General features: G+C 37.6%; 8 protein-coding genes across 12 annotated transcripts; 5 read left to right on the forward strand and 3 right to left on the reverse strand.

Annotated features, from left to right (window-relative positions):
• The first annotated feature begins 144 nt into the window (after positions 1-144).
• On the forward strand, positions 145-919 carry LOC9321152. Of its 2 annotated transcripts, none has more exons than XM_021033116.1 (3): positions 145-235; positions 408-503; positions 602-919. In XM_021033116.1, exons 2-3 carry the CDS (start codon positions 428-430, stop codon positions 703-705), a joined length of 180 nt encoding a protein of 59 aa, XP_020888775.1. In that variant the 5' UTR covers positions 145-235; positions 408-427; the 3' UTR covers positions 706-919. The 2 variants fall into 2 exon arrangements, with proteins under 2 accessions (XP_020888775.1, XP_002882940.1); XM_002882894.2 differs by having other exon boundaries at positions 419-503.
• Positions 920-1,034: 115 nt separating this feature from the next.
• On the forward strand, positions 1,035-2,636 carry LOC9319007 (aspartate, glycine, lysine and serine-rich protein). The gene has a single exon (XM_021033115.1). It carries the CDS (start codon positions 1,078-1,080, stop codon positions 2,401-2,403), a length of 1,326 nt encoding a protein of 441 aa, XP_020888774.1. The 5' UTR covers positions 1,035-1,077; the 3' UTR covers positions 2,404-2,636.
• A 428-nt stretch (positions 2,637-3,064) lies between these two features.
• Positions 3,065-7,404, forward strand: LOC9319008 (plant intracellular Ras-group-related LRR protein 6). The gene is made up of 21 exons (XM_021031177.1): positions 3,065-3,258; positions 3,544-3,607; positions 3,701-3,837; positions 3,924-4,010; positions 4,123-4,198; positions 4,281-4,355; positions 4,510-4,579; positions 4,662-4,739; positions 4,851-4,911; positions 5,001-5,079; positions 5,208-5,298; positions 5,413-5,473; positions 5,577-5,644; positions 5,720-5,790; positions 5,889-6,026; positions 6,150-6,254; positions 6,346-6,470; positions 6,556-6,652; positions 6,794-6,868; positions 6,948-7,003; positions 7,090-7,404. The coding sequence occupies exons 1-21, from the start codon at positions 3,194-3,196 to the stop codon at positions 7,163-7,165; spliced, it is 1,755 nt and encodes a 584-aa protein (XP_020886836.1). The 5' UTR covers positions 3,065-3,193; the 3' UTR covers positions 7,166-7,404.
• A 119-nt stretch (positions 7,405-7,523) lies between these two features.
• On the reverse strand, positions 7,524-8,417 carry LOC9319009. Of its 2 annotated transcripts, none has more exons than XM_021031182.1 (5): positions 8,319-8,417; positions 8,071-8,171; positions 7,946-7,996; positions 7,813-7,864; positions 7,524-7,694 (listed from the first exon to the last, which is right to left on the reverse strand). In XM_021031182.1, the coding sequence occupies exons 2-5, from the start codon at positions 8,152-8,154 to the stop codon at positions 7,573-7,575; spliced, it is 309 nt and encodes a 102-aa protein (XP_020886841.1). In that variant the 5' UTR covers positions 8,155-8,171; positions 8,319-8,417; the 3' UTR covers positions 7,524-7,572. The 2 variants fall into 2 exon arrangements, with proteins under 2 accessions (XP_020886841.1, XP_020886840.1); XM_021031181.1 differs by having other exon boundaries at positions 7,524-7,700.
• A 32-nt stretch (positions 8,418-8,449) lies between these two features.
• LOC9321153 (ultraviolet-B receptor UVR8) lies at positions 8,450-11,803 on the forward strand. 3 transcript variants are annotated; one of them, XM_021031180.1, is made up of 8 exons: positions 8,450-8,491; positions 9,434-9,450; positions 9,561-9,738; positions 9,921-10,130; positions 10,224-10,334; positions 10,420-10,788; positions 10,878-10,985; positions 11,330-11,793. In XM_021031180.1, exons 3-8 carry the CDS (start codon positions 9,598-9,600, stop codon positions 11,657-11,659), a joined length of 1,269 nt encoding a protein of 422 aa, XP_020886839.1. In that variant the 5' UTR covers positions 8,450-8,491; positions 9,434-9,450; positions 9,561-9,597; the 3' UTR covers positions 11,660-11,793. The 3 variants fall into 3 exon arrangements, with proteins under 3 accessions (XP_020886839.1, XP_020886837.1, XP_020886838.1); XM_021031178.1 differs by lacking the exon at positions 8,450-8,491 and adding an exon at positions 8,760-8,968 and having other exon boundaries at positions 9,099-9,738; positions 11,330-11,803; XM_021031179.1 differs by lacking the exon at positions 8,450-8,491 and having other exon boundaries at positions 8,760-9,738; positions 11,330-11,803.
• An 82-nt stretch (positions 11,804-11,885) lies between these two features.
• On the reverse strand, positions 11,886-12,977 carry LOC9319010. The gene has a single exon (XM_002885041.2). It carries the CDS (start codon positions 12,464-12,466, stop codon positions 12,032-12,034), a length of 435 nt encoding a protein of 144 aa, XP_002885087.1. The 5' UTR covers positions 12,467-12,977; the 3' UTR covers positions 11,886-12,031.
• A 647-nt stretch (positions 12,978-13,624) lies between these two features.
• LOC9321154 (stem-specific protein TSJT1) lies at positions 13,625-14,762 on the forward strand. The gene is made up of 3 exons (XM_021030639.1): positions 13,625-13,896; positions 13,983-14,347; positions 14,442-14,762. Exons 1-3 carry the CDS (start codon positions 13,691-13,693, stop codon positions 14,630-14,632), a joined length of 762 nt encoding a protein of 253 aa, XP_020886298.1. The 5' UTR covers positions 13,625-13,690; the 3' UTR covers positions 14,633-14,762.
• A 1-nt stretch (position 14,763) lies between these two features.
• On the reverse strand, positions 14,764-16,973 carry LOC9319011 (ribosome biogenesis protein BRX1 homolog 1). The gene is made up of 8 exons (XM_002885042.2): positions 16,630-16,973; positions 16,405-16,546; positions 15,969-16,047; positions 15,714-15,838; positions 15,506-15,607; positions 15,331-15,399; positions 15,150-15,248; positions 14,764-15,050 (listed from the first exon to the last, which is right to left on the reverse strand). The coding sequence occupies exons 1-8, from the start codon at positions 16,824-16,826 to the stop codon at positions 14,916-14,918; spliced, it is 948 nt and encodes a 315-aa protein (XP_002885088.1). The 5' UTR covers positions 16,827-16,973; the 3' UTR covers positions 14,764-14,915.
• Between the last annotated feature and the right edge of the window lie 75 nt (positions 16,974-17,048).

Consider the following 17,048-nt stretch of genomic DNA (forward strand, 5'->3'; position numbering starts at 1 on the left):
TACTAGTAAAACAAAATTACATGTCGAGAAAGAAAAAAGAAAAAAGTGTGACCTACAAACTTAAGTTTCATTTATTGTTGACTAACCCCTTTATAAGTTATATCTTACCAAATAGCACTCCTTGTTTTAAATTTACAAATTAGCTCCTTTTTTAATTCCGTCCTCGTTCCTTCTTCTTCTTCCTCTCATCGTCATTTTTCTCGATTCTCAGTCTTCTGGTCACCGAGTAATTCTGGTAAGCTCGCATTCCTTATGCTCATCCACAGTGCCTTAATTTACGCTACGAGAAACCCCACGAATTTTGTTTCTCCTCTTAATTAGCAGAGTTCGTCAGGATTTTGAGTTTGATTTGCTGTTTTGGAATCATAAATTTTGCGTTTTTAGTGGTTTGAAACTAGCTTTGAAAGATTTATTGCAGAGAAAAAGTATGGGATCGAGAGGAATTATCAACGATAAGTGGTCAATGAGGATTTTATGGGGTTGTGCTATCGGAAGTGCAATTGGTATGATCGATCGATCCATCTTTTCCCACATTTTGATCTTACAGATTTTGGGGTTTTTGTTTCTCTGAGACTCTTTTCTTAAACCCATAATTGTTTAGGTTTATACATGGTTGCTGTAGAAAGACAAACTCAGAACAGGGCTCGTGCTATGGCTGAGAGTTTGAGAGCTGCTGAGTCACAAGGTGATGGTGATAGTGTCTAAATCTATATCTACCTAGTAGTGCTCAGAAGAAGAATCTCAGTTGAGTTTTTTTTTTTGTGTTTGTTTTTGTTATAATGACTTCTTCTTCCAAGAGATTGTGTTGATGTAGTTTCTTGTTTGCAAATAATCGTAATAAGGTTTTGAAACTTGGAGAGTTGAAGTTGCTGAACATACGATTTGTGTTATCAAAAATAGTTATTTCTTACTTCTGTCATGCTATGTTTGTGAATCGATTTTTAATGCGTATTTTCAGCAAGGCATCTTGCGTTTACGGGATGTGTTTTCTATTAAGTAAAAGTCGTATCTCCTATAAAAGCATGAGGGATCATTTATCTGAAATGTACAGCAGGATCAACTTATTACATAGAAATAATGGCACAGGGACACCAAGGCATATGCTCTGTGTTCGTCCTCTTACTATGCTTCTTCAGTTCAACTTTCGCACGCAGGATTCTGAAGGATCTCCCTATGATGAAGCCAAGTAAGCTAGATCTTGACCATGAAATGATGCCTGGAATGGCTGTGCTACACCCAGATCATGAGGTACATCCTGAGCACATGGTCAAGCCTGACCATAAACTGCAGTCCATGTTGGGTGCATCAGAACATCCCGAGCACAAGGAAAAGCCTGACCATAAACTCCAGTCCGTGTTAGGTGCATTAGAACATCCTGAGCACACGGTCAAGCCTAACCATAAACTCCAGTCTATGTTGGGTGAATCAGAACATCCTGAGCACAAGGTCAAGCCTGACCATAAACTCCAGTCCATGTTGGGAGAACATCTTGAGCACAAGGAAAAGCCTGACCATAAACTCCAGTCCATGTCGGGTGTATCAGAACATCCTGAGCACAAGGTCAAGCCTGACCATAAACTCCAGTCTTTGTTAGGTGAATCAGAACATCCTGAGCACAAGGTCAAGCCTGACCATAAACTGCAGTCCATGTCTGGTGAATCAAAACATCCTGCGCACAAAATCAAGCCTGATCAGATAATGCAGACCATGGCGAGTGAACTGGAAGAGGAAGATCCAGACCACACAACTAAGCCTATGGGATATGGTGTAGGTAGGGGCTACGGAAGTGGTGGGTCTGGTGTTGGCTATGGCGTTGGAATTGGCTCTAGTGGAGGGAGTGGCTTTGGGGAAGGAACTGGCTCTAGTGGAGGCATTGGCTTTGGAGAAGGTATTGGCTCTAGTGGAGGCAGTGGCTTTGGAGAAGGTATTGGCTCTAGTGGAGGCAGTGGCTTTGGAGAAGGAATTGGGTCTAGTGGTGGCAGCGGCTTTGGTGAAGGAATTGGGTCTGGTGGTGGTACAGGTATTGGCATTGGAGAAGGAATAGGATCCGGGTCTGGCCAACCCAATTGCGGTCCAGTCACGGGAGCTCCAGGCGAAGGGATTGGTATCGGAATAGGACAGGGCTCTAGTGGTGGACCCGGTGTAGTTGTCCCAGGCGCAACAATCCCTCCCATAGTAGTTCCAGGCGCACAGATTCCCGGTTTTACGATTCCAGGTATCACAGTTCCTGGCTACGGTTCTGGGTGCCAAACAGGTGGTTGCAATCCGTACCCACCACACTACTATAACCCACCAAGCTGTCCACATTGTCCACCTTTCACATCAGGAGAAGACAAGCACATGTCAGACAAAGGAGCAATGACGGAAGCTCTTGCACCCACTACACCGGAGATGCATGTTTAAGTGTCCATGAAACACGAGTCTAATAAATCTCACTCATAATGAAATCTATTTTGGTTTGGTAAAAGCTTCACATAAAGTTGAATAAGACAACTTTCTTGCCCAAGTAGAAAGTTAAATAAGGGAAAGTTATTTAAGAATAAGTAAGTACTCCAGAGACAAAGATTGAGGATTAGGCAGCTGGTAATTGCATTTCCATGGCTGTATCTGTATGACTGACAAATGAGTTTTAAAAACCGGTCCACAAATCAAGTAAAGCTCTACTTTAATGGAAAATACGAACTTTAGGAGGGGTTATTGGTTCATGGATTTATGAAGAATTAGAAATCCAAACAAAAATCATTTGTTATTCAATCATTGAATTTAAAATCCTAATTAAAATCATGTGTTATTGGTTATATGATTTATAAATACTAATTAAAATCCTATGTTATTCGTTTAGTCATTTGTTTTTGGATTTGAGAATCCAAATTATGTTTTAAATGGATTTGAATGGAAATGAAAGAGAAAAATAGAAGGATTCAAATCCATGGGTAAACACATGTTATTTCAAAATCCATATATCTTGATTTCATAATTAATAGAGATTTTCAAATCCTATGGATTTACAAATTAATAAACCAATAACAACCTCTTAGCTTATATCATTTCTTAATTTAAAATGAAATCAAATTTGGTGAATTTTTCTTAAAGCATTAAACTTTCCGGAAGGAGAGTGGTGGACCAACTGGTGGTAACGACGGAGAAGAACGAACGAACGAACGAACGAACGCGAGAGAGAGAGAGAGTTTTAATGGATCGGATTCTGAAAGCGGCTCGAACGTCTGGTTCGCTGAATCTTTCCAATCGCTCTCTCAAGTATGATCCATTTTTTAGTCTTCTTAAATTTCATCCCCCTATTCCCTTCTTTCGATTGAATTGAATTTCAGATTTTTGTGGGATTAGATTGTTTTAGTTTTTCGAATTGTGTAAGAATGTGAATATCTATCATCTTTTGATCGAGACTCAGCCAAGTTTTCGTCTTTTCTAAATTATTATTGAACGTTCGATGTTAGATCCTATTGCTTGGTCACGAGATCTCATTGTATATGAGAGATGCAAAGTCTTTGTTTTATACATATTGATTTGAGATTCAATTTTCAGGGATGTACCTATTGAGGTATATCAATGTTTGGAAACGACCGGAGAAGGAGAAAACTGGTGGGAGGTGATCCAAATTTTCCATCTTTTCAATCCTTTTCTAATGCATTTTCCTGTGATCAAGTTGTTTCCTGAATGGATTAATTTCCCCATCTGGCAGGCTGTTGATTTGCAGAAGTTGATCTTGGCTCATAATGACATTGCGGTTTTAAGAGAAGATCTGAAGAACCTTGCCTGTTTGGTTGTGCTAAATGTCAGTCACAATAATCTCTCTCAACTTCCAGCAGCTATTGGGGAGTAAGTATCTGGATCTTTTTACTTGGGTTCCACTCTGTTCAGCTTGGTGATGTTCAAATGTGTTTGTTCTCTTAACCCATTTGTAGGCTTACTGCGATGAAGTCTTTGGATGTGTCTTTTAACTCTATAACAGAACTTCCTGAACAAATTGGTTCAGCAATTTCTCTTGTCAAGTAGGTTATCTCCATCCTGTCATAAACTTCTGTGGTTTGACTTAGATTAGGGCATTGGACTCATTGAACCCACACAGTTCATAATTGATTAAACTCCTTTTTATCGCTTCAGGCTTGACTGTTCAAGCAATCGGTTTAAAGAATTGCCAGAATCTATTGGGAGATGTTTAGACTTATCCGATTTGAAGGTTGTTCTATGTTAAGGAAGTTCAGTTGATTTTTGTTTACTTCTTCTTTCATGGAAATGATTGTGCTTATTGTTATCCACAGGCCTCAAATAATCAAATTTCCAGTTTGCCAGAAGACATGGTGAACTGTTCGAAATTATCTAAACTGGATGTGGAGGTATTAGTGTCGATTTCCTCCTAAAGTCTAAAGTGGCTACTTAGCATTTTGCTTTTTTTCTTCTTTCACTATCTTCCAAGTCCAGCATGGCCGGCCTGGAAGAAAGCAATGGTAGGGTATAGCAAGATGATTTACCTGTGTAAACCTATTGCAGGGAAACAGGCTCACAGCTCTCTCTGAGAACCACATAGCATCATGGACCATGCTTACAGAACTTAATGCATGTAATGATATTCAACTTTTCTTTTGCGTTTCTTACATGTTGAAAGACTCCGGGACACACTTTAATATCTTTTAACTCTGCAGCGAAGAATATGCTGAGTGGTCTGCCACAAAATATCGGAAGCCTTTCGCGTCTTATTAGGCTTGACCTTCATCAGAACAGTAAGTGTAGACTGAGAAGATAATGTTTCTGCGATACCTTTTGCTCCAGTAATAGCCAACTTGATTCTCGTATGTAGTTGCTGAAATTGTTTTCGTATTTGATTCACGCAGAAATCTTGTCTGTTCCACCATCAATAGGCGATTGCTCCTCTCTTGTGGAGTTCTATTTGGGGTCATTTTCTACTACGGTTTATTCAAAAAGATTTTTTTGGAATTACATGGAATCACTTCTGACATTCTTCTTTCTGTACTTAATTCCAGAATTAACTCGCTATCAACATTACCAGCCGAGATTGGAGATCTATCACGTCTAGGAACATTGGATCTTCGTTCTAATCAAGTATTGTGCTAATTTCTTTGATGGATATTATTTTCTGACACTCTTTTGTTTTATTAAACCTTTATCTAGTGACAGTCACTTGCTTTTAATCAATGGTCTACACACTTGTGCTTTCTCCCAATTTTCAGCTCAAGGAATATCCAGTTGGGGCATGTAAATTGAAGCTCTCGTACCTAGATCTTTCAAATAATTCCTTGACAGGATTGCATCCTGAGCTCGGTATGATTAGCAAACATCACTAACCATTTCTGCATACCCTGCTTGCTAATAAATTTACATATGGCATCATAAGAATAGCTATTAGCATAAAACTTCTTTTCCTCACATTTATAGGAAACATGACTACTCTGAGAAAGCTTGTGCTTGTTGGCAATCCTTTGAGAACTCTTAGAAGGTTTCGTTTTACTCTGTCTCTGTCTGGTTTCTTGATTGCCTGGTCTTAATTTGATTGCTACTTGAAGAGGCCAATAATTCTTTCTTTTTTGTTTGCTCTCCAGCTCATTAGTAAATGGTCCTACAGCTGCTCTATTGAAGTATCTTAGGAGCCGCCTTTCTAATAGTGAAGGTACTTTGGTCCAACATCCCTCTTTGTCTCTCATCTAAGTGGTCATTTCTAACTGTAAAAGGTTTGCAATTATAGAAACAAGTGCAAGCACTCCAACAAAGGAAAATGTGATTGCTTCAGCAGCTCGTATGTCCATTTCTTCAAAGGTAAGTGAAACCACAGATCTGAGCACCATCCTGTTAAGAATTCCATGTTCTTGATAGAAACTAGAAATTATTGTCTTAACTGATTGCACAAAACTCAGGAACTTTCTCTGGAAGGTCTCAACTTGAGTGCTGTCCCTTCAGAAGTTTGGGAATCTGGTGAGATCACGAAAGTTAATCTTTCTAAGAACTCTATCGAGGAATTGCCTGCTCAACTTTCTACATCTGTTTCCCTTCAGGTTATGGCTTTCCCATAAATCTTCTTTCTAGTTTCTACATATAAAGAAGATGCTACATTTGCCTTTGCTACATAAAATCTATCAATTACTGTCAGAAATTTCATAGTATCTTTGTAATTGCAGACTTTAATTTTGTCAAGGAACAAGATTAAAGATTGGCCTGGTGCAATCTTGAAGTCACTTCCCAATCTTGTGTGCTTGAAGTTGGATAATAATCCCCTGACGCAGGTATAGTGATGTTCAAAGAGAATAATATTTAAATATTTGATTATAGCTTCCACCAAGAGCTAATGCATCACATTTTTTATTTGCTCATAAGATTCCACTGGATGGGTTTCAAGCAGTCTCTGGGCTTCGGATTCTAGACCTAAGTGGTAATGCAGTTTCCTTCAGAGAGCATCCTAAGTTTTGCCACTTGCCACAACTGCAAGAGCTTTATTTGAGGTTGGTTATGATACTTTATATTATTCTTTGTCCATCTATTATTCACTGGTTTAAGACACGTTATACCTTATACCTCACTTGACAGTCGAATCCAGCTATCTGAAGTCCCTGAAGATATTCTCAACTTATCTAACCTGATTATCCTTGACTTGAACCAGAATTCACTTCAATCGATTCCGAAGGTAATATAGCTATATGCTCTACTTTGTGGTATTTACTCTGCTGAATCTGTGGTTCGAAATTAGTGTAACCTGGCATCAATCAGCTATTCAACCAAAGTCGTCATGTAATGTTATTGCATTGGATCTGTTTTTCCCATGCAGAGTATCAAGAACATGACTTCACTCAAACATCTGGACATATCCAACAACAACATTTCGAGTCTTCCTCCAGAACTGGTAAGTCTCTGTTGCTTTTCTTAACTGAAACATAGAAATGTATAATATATGTAATAACAAGTCCTGTGTTGTTCCTTAGGGTTTGCTTGAGCCTACACTTGAGGTTCTACGACTTGACGGGAACCCATTAAGAAGGTATTTAAAAAACTGATACATTAATATATAAACAATAACATTCCAGATTGATTGATTTTTCATTTTCACCAACATTCGTTAAACAGCATCAGGAGGCCAATTCTAGAAAGAGGAACGAAAGCTGTGTTGAACTACCTGAAAGACAGACTTCCAGATCAGTAGCTTTTACAACATTAACTTCAAGACCTATGTTGTTGTTTGTAACATTTTTGTGTGTGGTTTATCAAAAAAAAAAAAATTGTGGAACAACAACAGATTGATTTTTTTTGATGAGAAATGCTGGTGTCCTTGTTGTGTTACTTTTGTTGGTGTGTAATCCAGTACGTCTTGTTGTGTGATATGTACTACAAACTCCAAAGGCTTCAACAGGAGAATTGTTTTGTTACAAATTGTTTTCTTTTTTTGTTTCTCCATTTTTCATTGTCGAATGCTAACTTAAACTTTAAGAATCTTGTGAAGTTTGGCAATAACTTATTGCCAATAAGCAAGTCCAAACAATACCTAAAAAAAGAGAGTTGAAGATAGTAGAAAGAGACGAGGAACTTGTGACTTGAACAAGGGAAAAACTTTTACAAAGTGTTTGTTTTTATTTCTCCATCATCATTTTCTAATGCTGCTAATCTAAACTTAAGAATCTTGTGGAGTTTTGCAACAGGTTCAACTATCTTCTTCTTGTTTTCACTTGCTGAAACTTCTTCTGCAAAAAAGAATTAAAAAAATTGAAGAAACCGCAACTCAATATTCAGAACTAGTTGAAACAATGTTCAAATAAGATGTTGTTTCCATGTCTATGAGAAAGTGAAACTAACCCTTTTCAGAGAAAGCAAGGCATGTACCAATTGTTTCAATATATTCTCCAACCTGAGAGATCATCAAATCTAACACGATTAAAAGAATGGTTTAAACAAAAGAGTAACTTTAACAACTGCAACTGATAATTACCAGCTTGATTTTGCCATCAATGGTCAACACCGGATTCATTGTATCCAAACCCTGAGGATAATAAACAATCTCAAAACAAAACCAATGCAAAGAGTTCAAATTAAAGAATTTGGATTTGAACTAACTGATAAAGTATAAGGAGCATCTGATGGAATCTCAATGTGCCTTGAAACTTCATCAAGATCAATCATAACATATTCCTCCTCCATCTCTCTTGCTCGCTCTCCTGTATCAATTTCTTTATTAGAAACAACTAGAAATCTAGCGAAACTGTATGAATCCAAAAACTTTCTCTCTTCCTTCACTTTCTGAACACGATTAGCTTCAAGAAATTATAATTCTTCACAACAAATTTATGTTTAGAATGACTTACCTCTTTAGTTTTTCCCTTGAATCTTTCGAGCAAATACGAGAACCCTTAAGTCATGGAATTGAAAAACAAGCCTGATTAAGAGTAAAAGGAAGATGAAGATTCGTCCAATTTCGCATCAATCAGTTCTCTGTTTCTTCTTCTTCTTCTTTGTCTTGTGTAAAAATTGCTCTGTTACGAGAGACTATATAATTTTTGGGCCCATTATTATAACCTAAAGCCCAAACGATGGAGGCCCGATTATTTGCGTGAGTGTGTAAGCTTCTCATGTCCACGTGTCAAATCTCCGACCAAAAAATTAAACCGGAGAATTTCGTGAAACCGGAGAACAATTAAAACTTGATTTGGTAAAATAGAATAAAGAAAAAGTTAATAGTAAAAAACTAAAATAATTTACCAATAAAAGGAAGTGGTGAAGCAGAACAAAACAGAGTGTGTCAAGAGACGACGACTAAGCAAGCCTCAAAAGGCAAACAGAGAGGAAGAATCGCCACGAAAGAAGCTTAAGAAGCAAGAGATTGAATTTTCCCTTCATTTTTCTATTCGTTCTCACACGTCTTTCACCATTTTCTATTATAAAAATGCTCTTTTTAGACTTTTTGGTTTCATTTGTTTAGTGGGCACCGAAAAAGTCAAGACCTTTTGCTTTCCAGGTAAGGATCTATCACCAGTAACCTCTTTTCTTCTTCTTCTCCTCACGATTTCTCCTCAATTGTACTGTTTTCAATCGAAATTTTTCTCCTTTTTGGGTGATTTGTTTAGCTGATTGATTGTGGATTGCAGGTAAATTTCGAAGAATCTGGCGTGTTCAGGTGGATTGATTCTTGCGATCTGACCCTTCTCATGATTAGTTTTCGATCTTCGAATAGACCAACTGCGAGATTCTCATCTATAACTCCGTTTTCCTATTCAATTTCTTATCTCTTTCTACCATCCAACGTCTTCTTCATACGCTACTTCAATTGCTCTAGATTTCGCCTCAAAATCTGACCCTCTTGTAGCTTGAAGCCACCCAAAGTCTCGTCTTTTACGTGTTCGATTAGGTCATTTTGAAACTCTGTTCTTAGAATTAGGAAGGAATAAAATGGCTGACCGAAACTGGTTGATTTCGTTCGAGGATCTTCCTTCTCATTTGATCTTGGAGGTGTTGACCTCTGGGAAGCTTAGTGCGGTTGATCTACTTAGCTTGGAATTGACCTCTAAGGTTTTCGGAGGGAGCCATGGATTCTACCCTTTAAAATTCAGATCACTAGCTGATTATGCGGCGTCTCAGCTTTGCTCTATGCATCCTGTCTATGTGGGAATGGGTTTGACTACACAGAAAGAGCTCTTTGCCAATTGTGAGGGAAACTGGAAGCGGCTTTTGAGTTTCTTACAGTCAGTTGAGCAATCCTCAGATATGGTTGAAACCTCTCAAGGCAAAGTATGATTTCATTTGCTTTCTGTCATTGCTTCTATCAGTGAATCCTTCATTTCATATAGTTTTAGGTAGTTCAGTGAAGTTGCTATGAAGAAAGTCTTAGGAATATAGCTCAAAATGCTATGTTCATTCTTGGTTAATTTGGTTTAGAAGTCTCAAATGCATTTCTTTCATTCTTTCTGCAGATGCAAATTGCAACAGGAAAGTATCACACTTTGCTAATCAACAACTCAAAGGTTTATTCTTGTGGTGTAAGTTTGTCCGGTGTTCTTGCTCATGGCCCTGAAACTACTCAATGCGTAGCATTTACGCCTATAGAGTTTCCGTTCCCTGCACAAGTGGCTCAAGTCTCAGCCACACAGAACCATTCTGCTTTCGTATTGCAATCTGGAGAGGTTGGTAGCTGTTTTACTTAATACCTATCCTATGAGTATATTGTCGCTTGCCATAATCACTTACCAACAACTCATTTTTAAAATGTGGCGCAGGTTCTCACTTGTGGGGATAATTCATCGCATTGCTGTGGTCATTTAGATACTAGCCGTCCAATATTTAGGCCTAAGCTTGTTGAGGTTTTGAAGGGGACTCCTTGTAAGCAGGTAAAATTGATACCAACCCTATCTAGACCAATTGATTTCCTAAATTGGTTCTAACGAACATTTATAAACTCATCTTCTATACCAGGTGGCTGCTGGGCTTCACTTCACTGTGTTTCTATCAAGAGAAGGGCATGCGTATACTTGTGGATCAAATACACATGGGCAGCTTGGTCATGGCGATACTATGGACAGACCAGCACCCAAAGTTGTTGAGTTTCTTAAAAACATTGGCCCTGTGGTGCAAATCGCAGCTGGACCCAGCTATGTTTTAGCTGTAACACAGGATGGCTCGGTTTACTCGTTTGGCTCTGGTTCTAACTTCTGTCTTGGTCATGGAGAGCAACAGGACGAGCTCCAGCCGCGTGTTATTCAGGCTTTTAAAAGAAAAGGTATTCATATACTCCGTGTCTCTGCTGGCGATGAACATGCCGTGGCACTTGATTCCAATGGCCGTGTAAGTTCTTTGTTTCTATATCGTTCTGTCTCCATTTGGTCTCAGAAATCAAAAGAAATCTTGTTTTAATTATTCTTTCTGAAACTTAGGTCTACACATGGGGTAAAGGTTACTGCGGTGCTCTAGGCCATGGAGACGAAAATGACAAGATCACTCCTCAAGTTTTGGTCAATCTCAAGAATTGCCTAGCTGTCCAGGTCAGATTTTTCCCCCATATGTTTCATCTCAATGTCTGAGATAATGATCCCTTTATACCCTTTTCCTGTATTCTCTAAGATCTTGAGCGGTCTCTAATAAGTAAGGGATCACTTCAAGTAGAATCAAAATTTGGGTCGGGATCTGTTTAGAGCAAAACATATTTTAGTTTCGATGATTTTCAATATATATCGAGGTTACATACAGTTTACTTTTCGGTTTTGGAAAAGAAAAATGAAGCTGAATGTGTTTGCTTTTGTATGTATGGAGTTATTGACTTGTTTAGGATCAGTTAAAACCGGATTTAGATAGCCCTATTCATGCATGACTCTACTTTTGTTTGCAGGTGTGTGCAAGAAAAAGGAAGACTTTTGTTTTGGTGGAAGGTGGATTATTGTATGGATTTGGGTGGATGGGGTTTGGAAGCCTTGGGTTCCCGGACAGAGGAGTTTCAGACAAAGTTCTGAGGCCAAGAGTATTGGAGTGTCTGAAACCACACCGTGTCTCTCAAGTTAGCACTGGTTTGTATCACACCATTGTGGTCACTCAAGGTGGTCGGATTTTTGGATTTGGAGATAACGAAAGAGCTCAGCTTGGTCACAACTCACTCCGCGGGTGCTTAGAACCAACCGAAATCTTTCTCCATTGTGGCCGTTCTCGTAGCCGGCTTTGTTGATCCAAGGTATAGATAAACAACCCTGTTTGTATGAACCTGATTGAGATTGGATTTACCGGTTAGTGTATTTTGTATTGATTTGTATCTGTTTGATTTTTCAAGTTGTGCGAGTAATAGAAGATATTTCCGGATCACTTTACCGCAGAGAATCATGACATGAGTTAGTTAATCTAAGAAGTTTTACAACTTCAACTGCATAATAACAAAAACCTTAACTCTTGGTGATAGATAACACTCAAAATTTTGCAAAATAACCTAAGTCTTTCGAACATTATAGAATGTAAAAGTAAAAAAAAGAAAACTGAAAACAACCAAGAAGCAAAATAATAAATCATTGTAACGATCTACTTTCAAGTTCTTTAAACACTGAAACTAATACCCTTCAACATCGATTTCATCTTCAGGAAACGTGTGTGCAACAACTTCGATCTTTACTTTGATCTTCTCCAATTTCTCCAGAGGTGAATTCAATATGCATTCGATTTCTTCAGCAAATGTTTTCATGATCCCTCGATAAGGAGGAACACCAATTTCATAGAGAATTTCGTAGATTGTGGCTTTTATTCGTTCCACATCTTGACCAATGAACTCGTCTCGACCATATCTTTGAAGTTGATTTGTAGTCCTTGTTTTAACCTTATTGGACATGTAGTCAGCTTCTCCATCACTATTTGGCTCAGGCACTTTTGTGTAGACAACTTCAAAATCAAACAAAAAAGTTTGACGATCTTGAGTTGTTTCTCTCGAATAGTAGATTGGTGTCACCATACATGTGCTATCTGATATATCATCCACAATATACTCCATAATCTCTATGTAGGGAAAAAAAGTTACGAGAGAAATAGGTTTCTGAAGCTATGAGTCATGAGTGGATCAAAAATATTTAGGTCTGAATTGTTTAAAAGGAATGAGTAATTGTTGGGATTGAATGCGAGATTTGAGGATATAGTTACAATAGGAATTCTTCATTAAATTTAGATTGATCATAAACATATACTAGTAATAAGTAAAGAAAAAATACTAATTACCAAAAGTTAAAAATATCTTCGAAGTTACTACATTCATGCACCATAAAATATCGTGATATCCAAAATATCTCATATGATTCTAATCATACGACTTTCTCATTGGCTGTCAAAAATATCCTATCACTTTTCCAACTTGACAAAAAAAAAAAATCATACTTTTTTAACGTGGCACATAATATCCAAATCCGAAGAACCGAATCGAATCCGACCTGAAAAATTCGATCCGAAGCCGAATCCAAAATTTTAAAATATCCGAAAGGATTATAAACTTCACTACCCGAAAACCCGAATCCGAATCCGATCCGAACCTGAACCCGAACATATCCGAAATATAAATACATAAATATAATATATTAGTAATATTTATACTTGTAATAATCTAAGTGTTTAAATTATTCGGATGTTAAGATATTTTCGGGTGTTTTAACTACTTTTAGTTAGATTCATGTATATAATACTTAAAATTTATAAAAATTTTGAGTATTTTCAATACTTTTGCATAGAATCGGATACAAATTTTTTTAATATTTAGATATTTCAAGTAAACCCGAATCCGAACCCGAAATACCCGATCCGAATCCGATCCAAATCCGAAGTTTTAAAATACCCGAATGAATCTTAGTTTTCTAAACCCGAAAAATCTGAATCTAAAAAATCCGACCCGAATCTAACCCGAATATCATAACGTCCAGACCTAGTGGCACGTTAAAAAATCAGATCAGTCCAAAGAATCGTCATATTAAATATCTAATCATCATTGGATTCACAATTTGTTTATTTATCTACCAGATTTTAAAAAAAAAAAGATAAAACTATGGGTAGAATTCTTACAGAAAGAAACGGATAAGAACACGTCAGACATGTCAGTCTTATCTTAAAAACCAAGTCAGCATCCCGTGTAATAATAATCTCGCACCTATAAATAAACCTTCCATTTCCTTCAACAAAAACATAACATTCATTTCATACATTTGATTATTCAAAGAAAGAAAGAAAGAAGAAAATGTTGGCAATATTTCAGAAAACTTTTGCTCACCCACCGGAAGAACTCAACAGTCCGGCGTCTCATGTTTCCGGCGAAACCCCTAAACTTCCCGGAGAAACTCTCTCCGACTTCCTCTCTCGTCACCAAAACACCGCTTTCTCCATGAACTTCGGCGATTCCGCCGTCTTAGCTTACGCTCGCCAAGAAACCTCTCTCCGTCAGAGGTATATATAAAAACCACAAATCAAATCTCTAAATCCAACTTATTGATTCACAGATTCATAAATCTAATGGTTTTGTTTTTTCTCAGGTTGTTCTGTGGACTAGATGGGATCTACTGTATGTTTCTAGGGAGATTGAGCAACCTCTGTACATTGAATCGACAATACGGTTTATCTGGGCAGAACTCAAACGAGGCAATGTTTGTGATCGAAGCTTATCGAACACTTCGTGATCGTGGTCCTTATCCAGCTGATCAAGTCCTCAGAGGTCTTGAGGGAAGCTTCGCTTTCGTTGTGTACGATTCTCAAAGCTCCTCTGTTTTCTCAGCTTTGAGTTCTGATGGAGGAGAGAGTCTTTACTGGGGAATTTCTGGAGATGGATCTGTTGTAATGTCTGATGATATTCAGATCATAAAGCAAGGCTGTGCTAAATCATTTGCTCCTTTCCCTACTGGTAAAGCAAAACTTAAGATTTTCATAATTTAAAGAAAGAAAGAAACTTTTGAGTTTGAGATCTTGATGGTGTGTGTTTTTTTTTTATTTTGCAGGGTGTATGTTTCATAGTGAGAAAGGGCTAAAGAGCTTTGAACATCCGACTAATAAGATGAAGGCAATGGCGAGGATTGATAGTGAAGGTGTTCTTTGTGGAGCTAATTTCAAAGTTGATGCTTGTTCTAAGATCATTAGTATCCCTAGAAGAGGAAGTGAAGCTAACTGGGCGCTGGCTAATTCTCGTTAATTTTGCTTCGAGTTTCGTAACTCTTGCTTCTTGTTGCGTTTTCTTTTTTATGTACTCTCTTGTTTTTGTAAATACTAAATAGCCTTATGACGATGATAAAGAAATAAAATTGCTTTGCTTTGCATCTTTACTTAGAGAACTGTGTTAATTTGCAAGAAAAGAATCTCACTTTTCGATAGAAAGAGAGAGAGAAGAAAACAGTAAAGACAAAATTGTGTTGTGAATTTAGAAGTTTACAACAGCAAAAAAAAAAAAAAAAAAAAAACACTTTGGTCGAATTTTATCATTCATCCTTCCACATGTCTGTAAATTCACCAGGCTCCAATGGGTTTGAGAGTTCATGCATCTTTCTTCTTGTTTTCGCCTTGATTTTCTTAGCAAATTTCCCGGCTTTATTTCTTTTCTCCAAAGCTCGAATCTAAAAGGCAACGAAATTGAAAAAATGAGAACTTTGACAGAGAATCATATAGCAGCAATGTGGTCTCATCAAGTTGCATATAGAAGAAGAACCCAGTACCTGGTTTGGAGAAACGTAGAATGGGTTCTCATAAAGCGTTGGACCTCCAAAGCTGCCTCCAAATATCTTAATTGGATTTAAACAAAACCTTGGACCAACCTGTCATCAGGTTTTTACTTCAGTCAACAACTATTTCATAATAATTATGCAAATTAGTGTTAGAATATAGTCATGGCCTGACCTCAATAAGAGTCATTTTATCCAGATCGCCTCGTGCAATCTTGTCTGACTCGTTATGAGGTACCGATATCTGCAACGAAAGAAAAAACAAACCTTGGCTAGTAAAACCAAAAGTTTCCAAACTGAAATGAAATGAGAGCAGGTGATCTCTGAGAGATGCTAAATTTTCAACCAACCTGGTAATTACGGAACCATATATGGTCATCAACAATGGAGAAAACAAACACATGATCATGGTAAGGTTTAGACTTCCTATGTCCCTCGGGAATTCCAAAAATCTAGAAGCAAAATACAAAACTCATTATAATGTTAAAACTTTCAAGATATAAACCAAACTAACAGGGACAACAAAAGACATGTCCACAATTCAAAAGTGAGAATGACCTGAGTTAACATCTCTTTAAGAAGTTTCCAGTGTGCATCTTTTTCAAAATTGGATGAGAATGTCAGAAGTGGGCGTGAACCTTTCAGATGATTTCCAGTGAGTTTCAGCTCCTCCATTGTGTGAACTTCACCATACAGAAACACAACTCAGAGACGATACAAATTGATAAACTCATCATTACCCAACATATGATTAGATCCACCAGCTTTTGTCACTTATTTTGAAACCCAAATAAGAGAAGCTGGAGACATTACCAGCATTAACCAAGAACTTAACGGAAGGTCCACCAGGGGACTTGACCATCCACATGTAAAGATCTTTGTGCTTCCTACACTGAAGACGAAAACAAACAAACACGTACTAACTTCAGTTTCTTGGAAGAAATCAAGAAGATAATTTTGCAGTTTAATACTCCACAGATTGCACAGTGACAAGTAAATCCAGACATGATGACATTAAAACAGAGAGACTAAAGAGCCCATTTTGAACCAGACAAAAAGAATCCAATCAGTTATGCTCTTTGTTCCTATCATCAATGGTATGAAACTTTTACCAAGTTACATATCATACTAAACTTTTTAGGAGAACTGATAAGAATTTGAGTAAAAAACCCTTAAGACTAAGAAGATCAGACCATAGAACATTAACTGGTTCTGCAATTAAGGTAGGCAAAAAAGATTGAAACTTTACCTCGAAAAACAAACAGGAAGAAGAGCCCTTGAGCTCGATGAGCTCATTAAGAGTGGCACCTCTACTGCTCTTAGCTTCCACCTTACTATCCTTCTTACAGTGAGGTAGAAGTGACACCATGTTCAACATCAAATGCCGATACCTTCCAACGAATAAACAATGTTACTCAATGATTCATAACCATTAAACCAAATCAAACCCAATATAAATTTCAACACGATTCACCTGAAACTGATTCGACGGGAACAAGTAACGAGAACCTTCTCTTTATTCCTGAATACAGACGCAGGTTTAGAGTCCTCAGCATCTTCGTTCTTATCTTTCCAACCCAAAAGAGTCCTTTTAGGTCTCTCCGGAGCAGAATCGTCCTTCTTCACCGGTGCCGCCGCAACAGTCTCGCTGTGCTTTCTCTTCCTGCCCATTTTTTGGTCTGTTGAAGAAGAAACAACGCTAAATTCTCTGTTTTTAGGGTTTTAGTACCAAACTCAACAACCTAAAGAGACAAGCTGCTTTAACTAAATTTCACAACGAAAACGACAACGTTTCGTAGTTTTATAAAATAAAAACATAAATGGGCCGTGTCAAGCTTACATGGGCCTTAATAAAAAGCAAAAGAAACTATATTGACTAGAAGAGATGCAAAA

This window comes from Arabidopsis lyrata (assembly GCF_000004255.2).
Source record: "Arabidopsis lyrata subsp. lyrata unplaced genomic scaffold ARALYscaffold_3, whole genome shotgun sequence".
Lineage (NCBI taxonomy): Eukaryota > Viridiplantae > Streptophyta > Magnoliopsida > Brassicales > Brassicaceae > Arabidopsis > Arabidopsis lyrata.

Coding starts and splice junctions, on each gene's coding strand:
- LOC9321154 (XM_021030639.1), top strand. CDS start 13,691: ATGTTGGCAATATTTCAGAAAACTTTTGCTCACCCACCGGAAGAACTC. Junction 13,897..13,982: donor GAAACCTCTCTCCGTCAGAG/GTATATATAAAA, acceptor GTTTTTTCTCAG/GTTGTTCTGTGGACTAGATG. Junction 14,348..14,441: donor ATTTGCTCCTTTCCCTACTG/GTAAAGCAAAAC, acceptor TTTATTTTGCAG/GGTGTATGTTTCATAGTGAG.
- LOC9321153 (XM_021031179.1), top strand. CDS start 9,400: ATGGCTGACCGAAACTGGTTGATTTCGTTCGAGGATCTTCCTTCTCAT. Junction 10,131..10,223: donor TCGTATTGCAATCTGGAGAG/GTTGGTAGCTGT, acceptor AATGTGGCGCAG/GTTCTCACTTGTGGGGATAA. Junction 10,335..10,419: donor AGGGGACTCCTTGTAAGCAG/GTAAAATTGATA, acceptor CTTCTATACCAG/GTGGCTGCTGGGCTTCACTT.
- LOC9319011 (XM_002885042.2), bottom strand. CDS start 16,826: ATGGGCAGGAAGAGAAAGCACAGCGAGACTGTTGCGGCGGCACCGGTG. Junction 15,839..15,968: donor TAAGTTCTTGGTTAATGCTG/GTAATGTCTCCA, acceptor TGTATGGTGAAG/TTCACACAATGGAGGAGCTG. Junction 15,051..15,149: donor TCTACGTTTCTCCAAACCAG/GTACTGGGTTCT, acceptor GTTGCCTTTTAG/ATTCGAGCTTTGGAGAAAAG.
- LOC9319008 (XM_021031177.1), top strand. CDS start 3,194: ATGGATCGGATTCTGAAAGCGGCTCGAACGTCTGGTTCGCTGAATCTT. Junction 4,740..4,850: donor GCTTGACCTTCATCAGAACA/GTAAGTGTAGAC, acceptor TGATTCACGCAG/AAATCTTGTCTGTTCCACCA. Junction 5,645..5,719: donor CCGCCTTTCTAATAGTGAAG/GTACTTTGGTCC, acceptor TTGCAATTATAG/AAACAAGTGCAAGCACTCCA.
- LOC9319007 (XM_021033115.1), top strand. CDS start 1,078: ATGGCACAGGGACACCAAGGCATATGCTCTGTGTTCGTCCTCTTACTA.
- LOC9319010 (XM_002885041.2), bottom strand. CDS start 12,466: ATGGAGTATATTGTGGATGATATATCAGATAGCACATGTATGGTGACA.
- LOC9321152 (XM_021033116.1), top strand. CDS start 428: ATGGGATCGAGAGGAATTATCAACGATAAGTGGTCAATGAGGATTTTA. Junction 504..601: donor TGCTATCGGAAGTGCAATTG/GTATGATCGATC, acceptor ATAATTGTTTAG/GTTTATACATGGTTGCTGTA.
- LOC9319009 (XM_021031181.1), bottom strand. CDS start 8,154: ATGGAGGAGGAATATGTTATGATTGATCTTGATGAAGTTTCAAGGCAC. Junction 7,865..7,945: donor TTGATGGCAAAATCAAGCTG/GTAATTATCAGT, acceptor ATGATCTCTCAG/GTTGGAGAATATATTGAAAC. Junction 7,701..7,812: donor CCTTGCTTTCTCTGAAAAGG/GTTAGTTTCACT, acceptor TCTTTTTTGCAG/AAGAAGTTTCAGCAAGTGAA.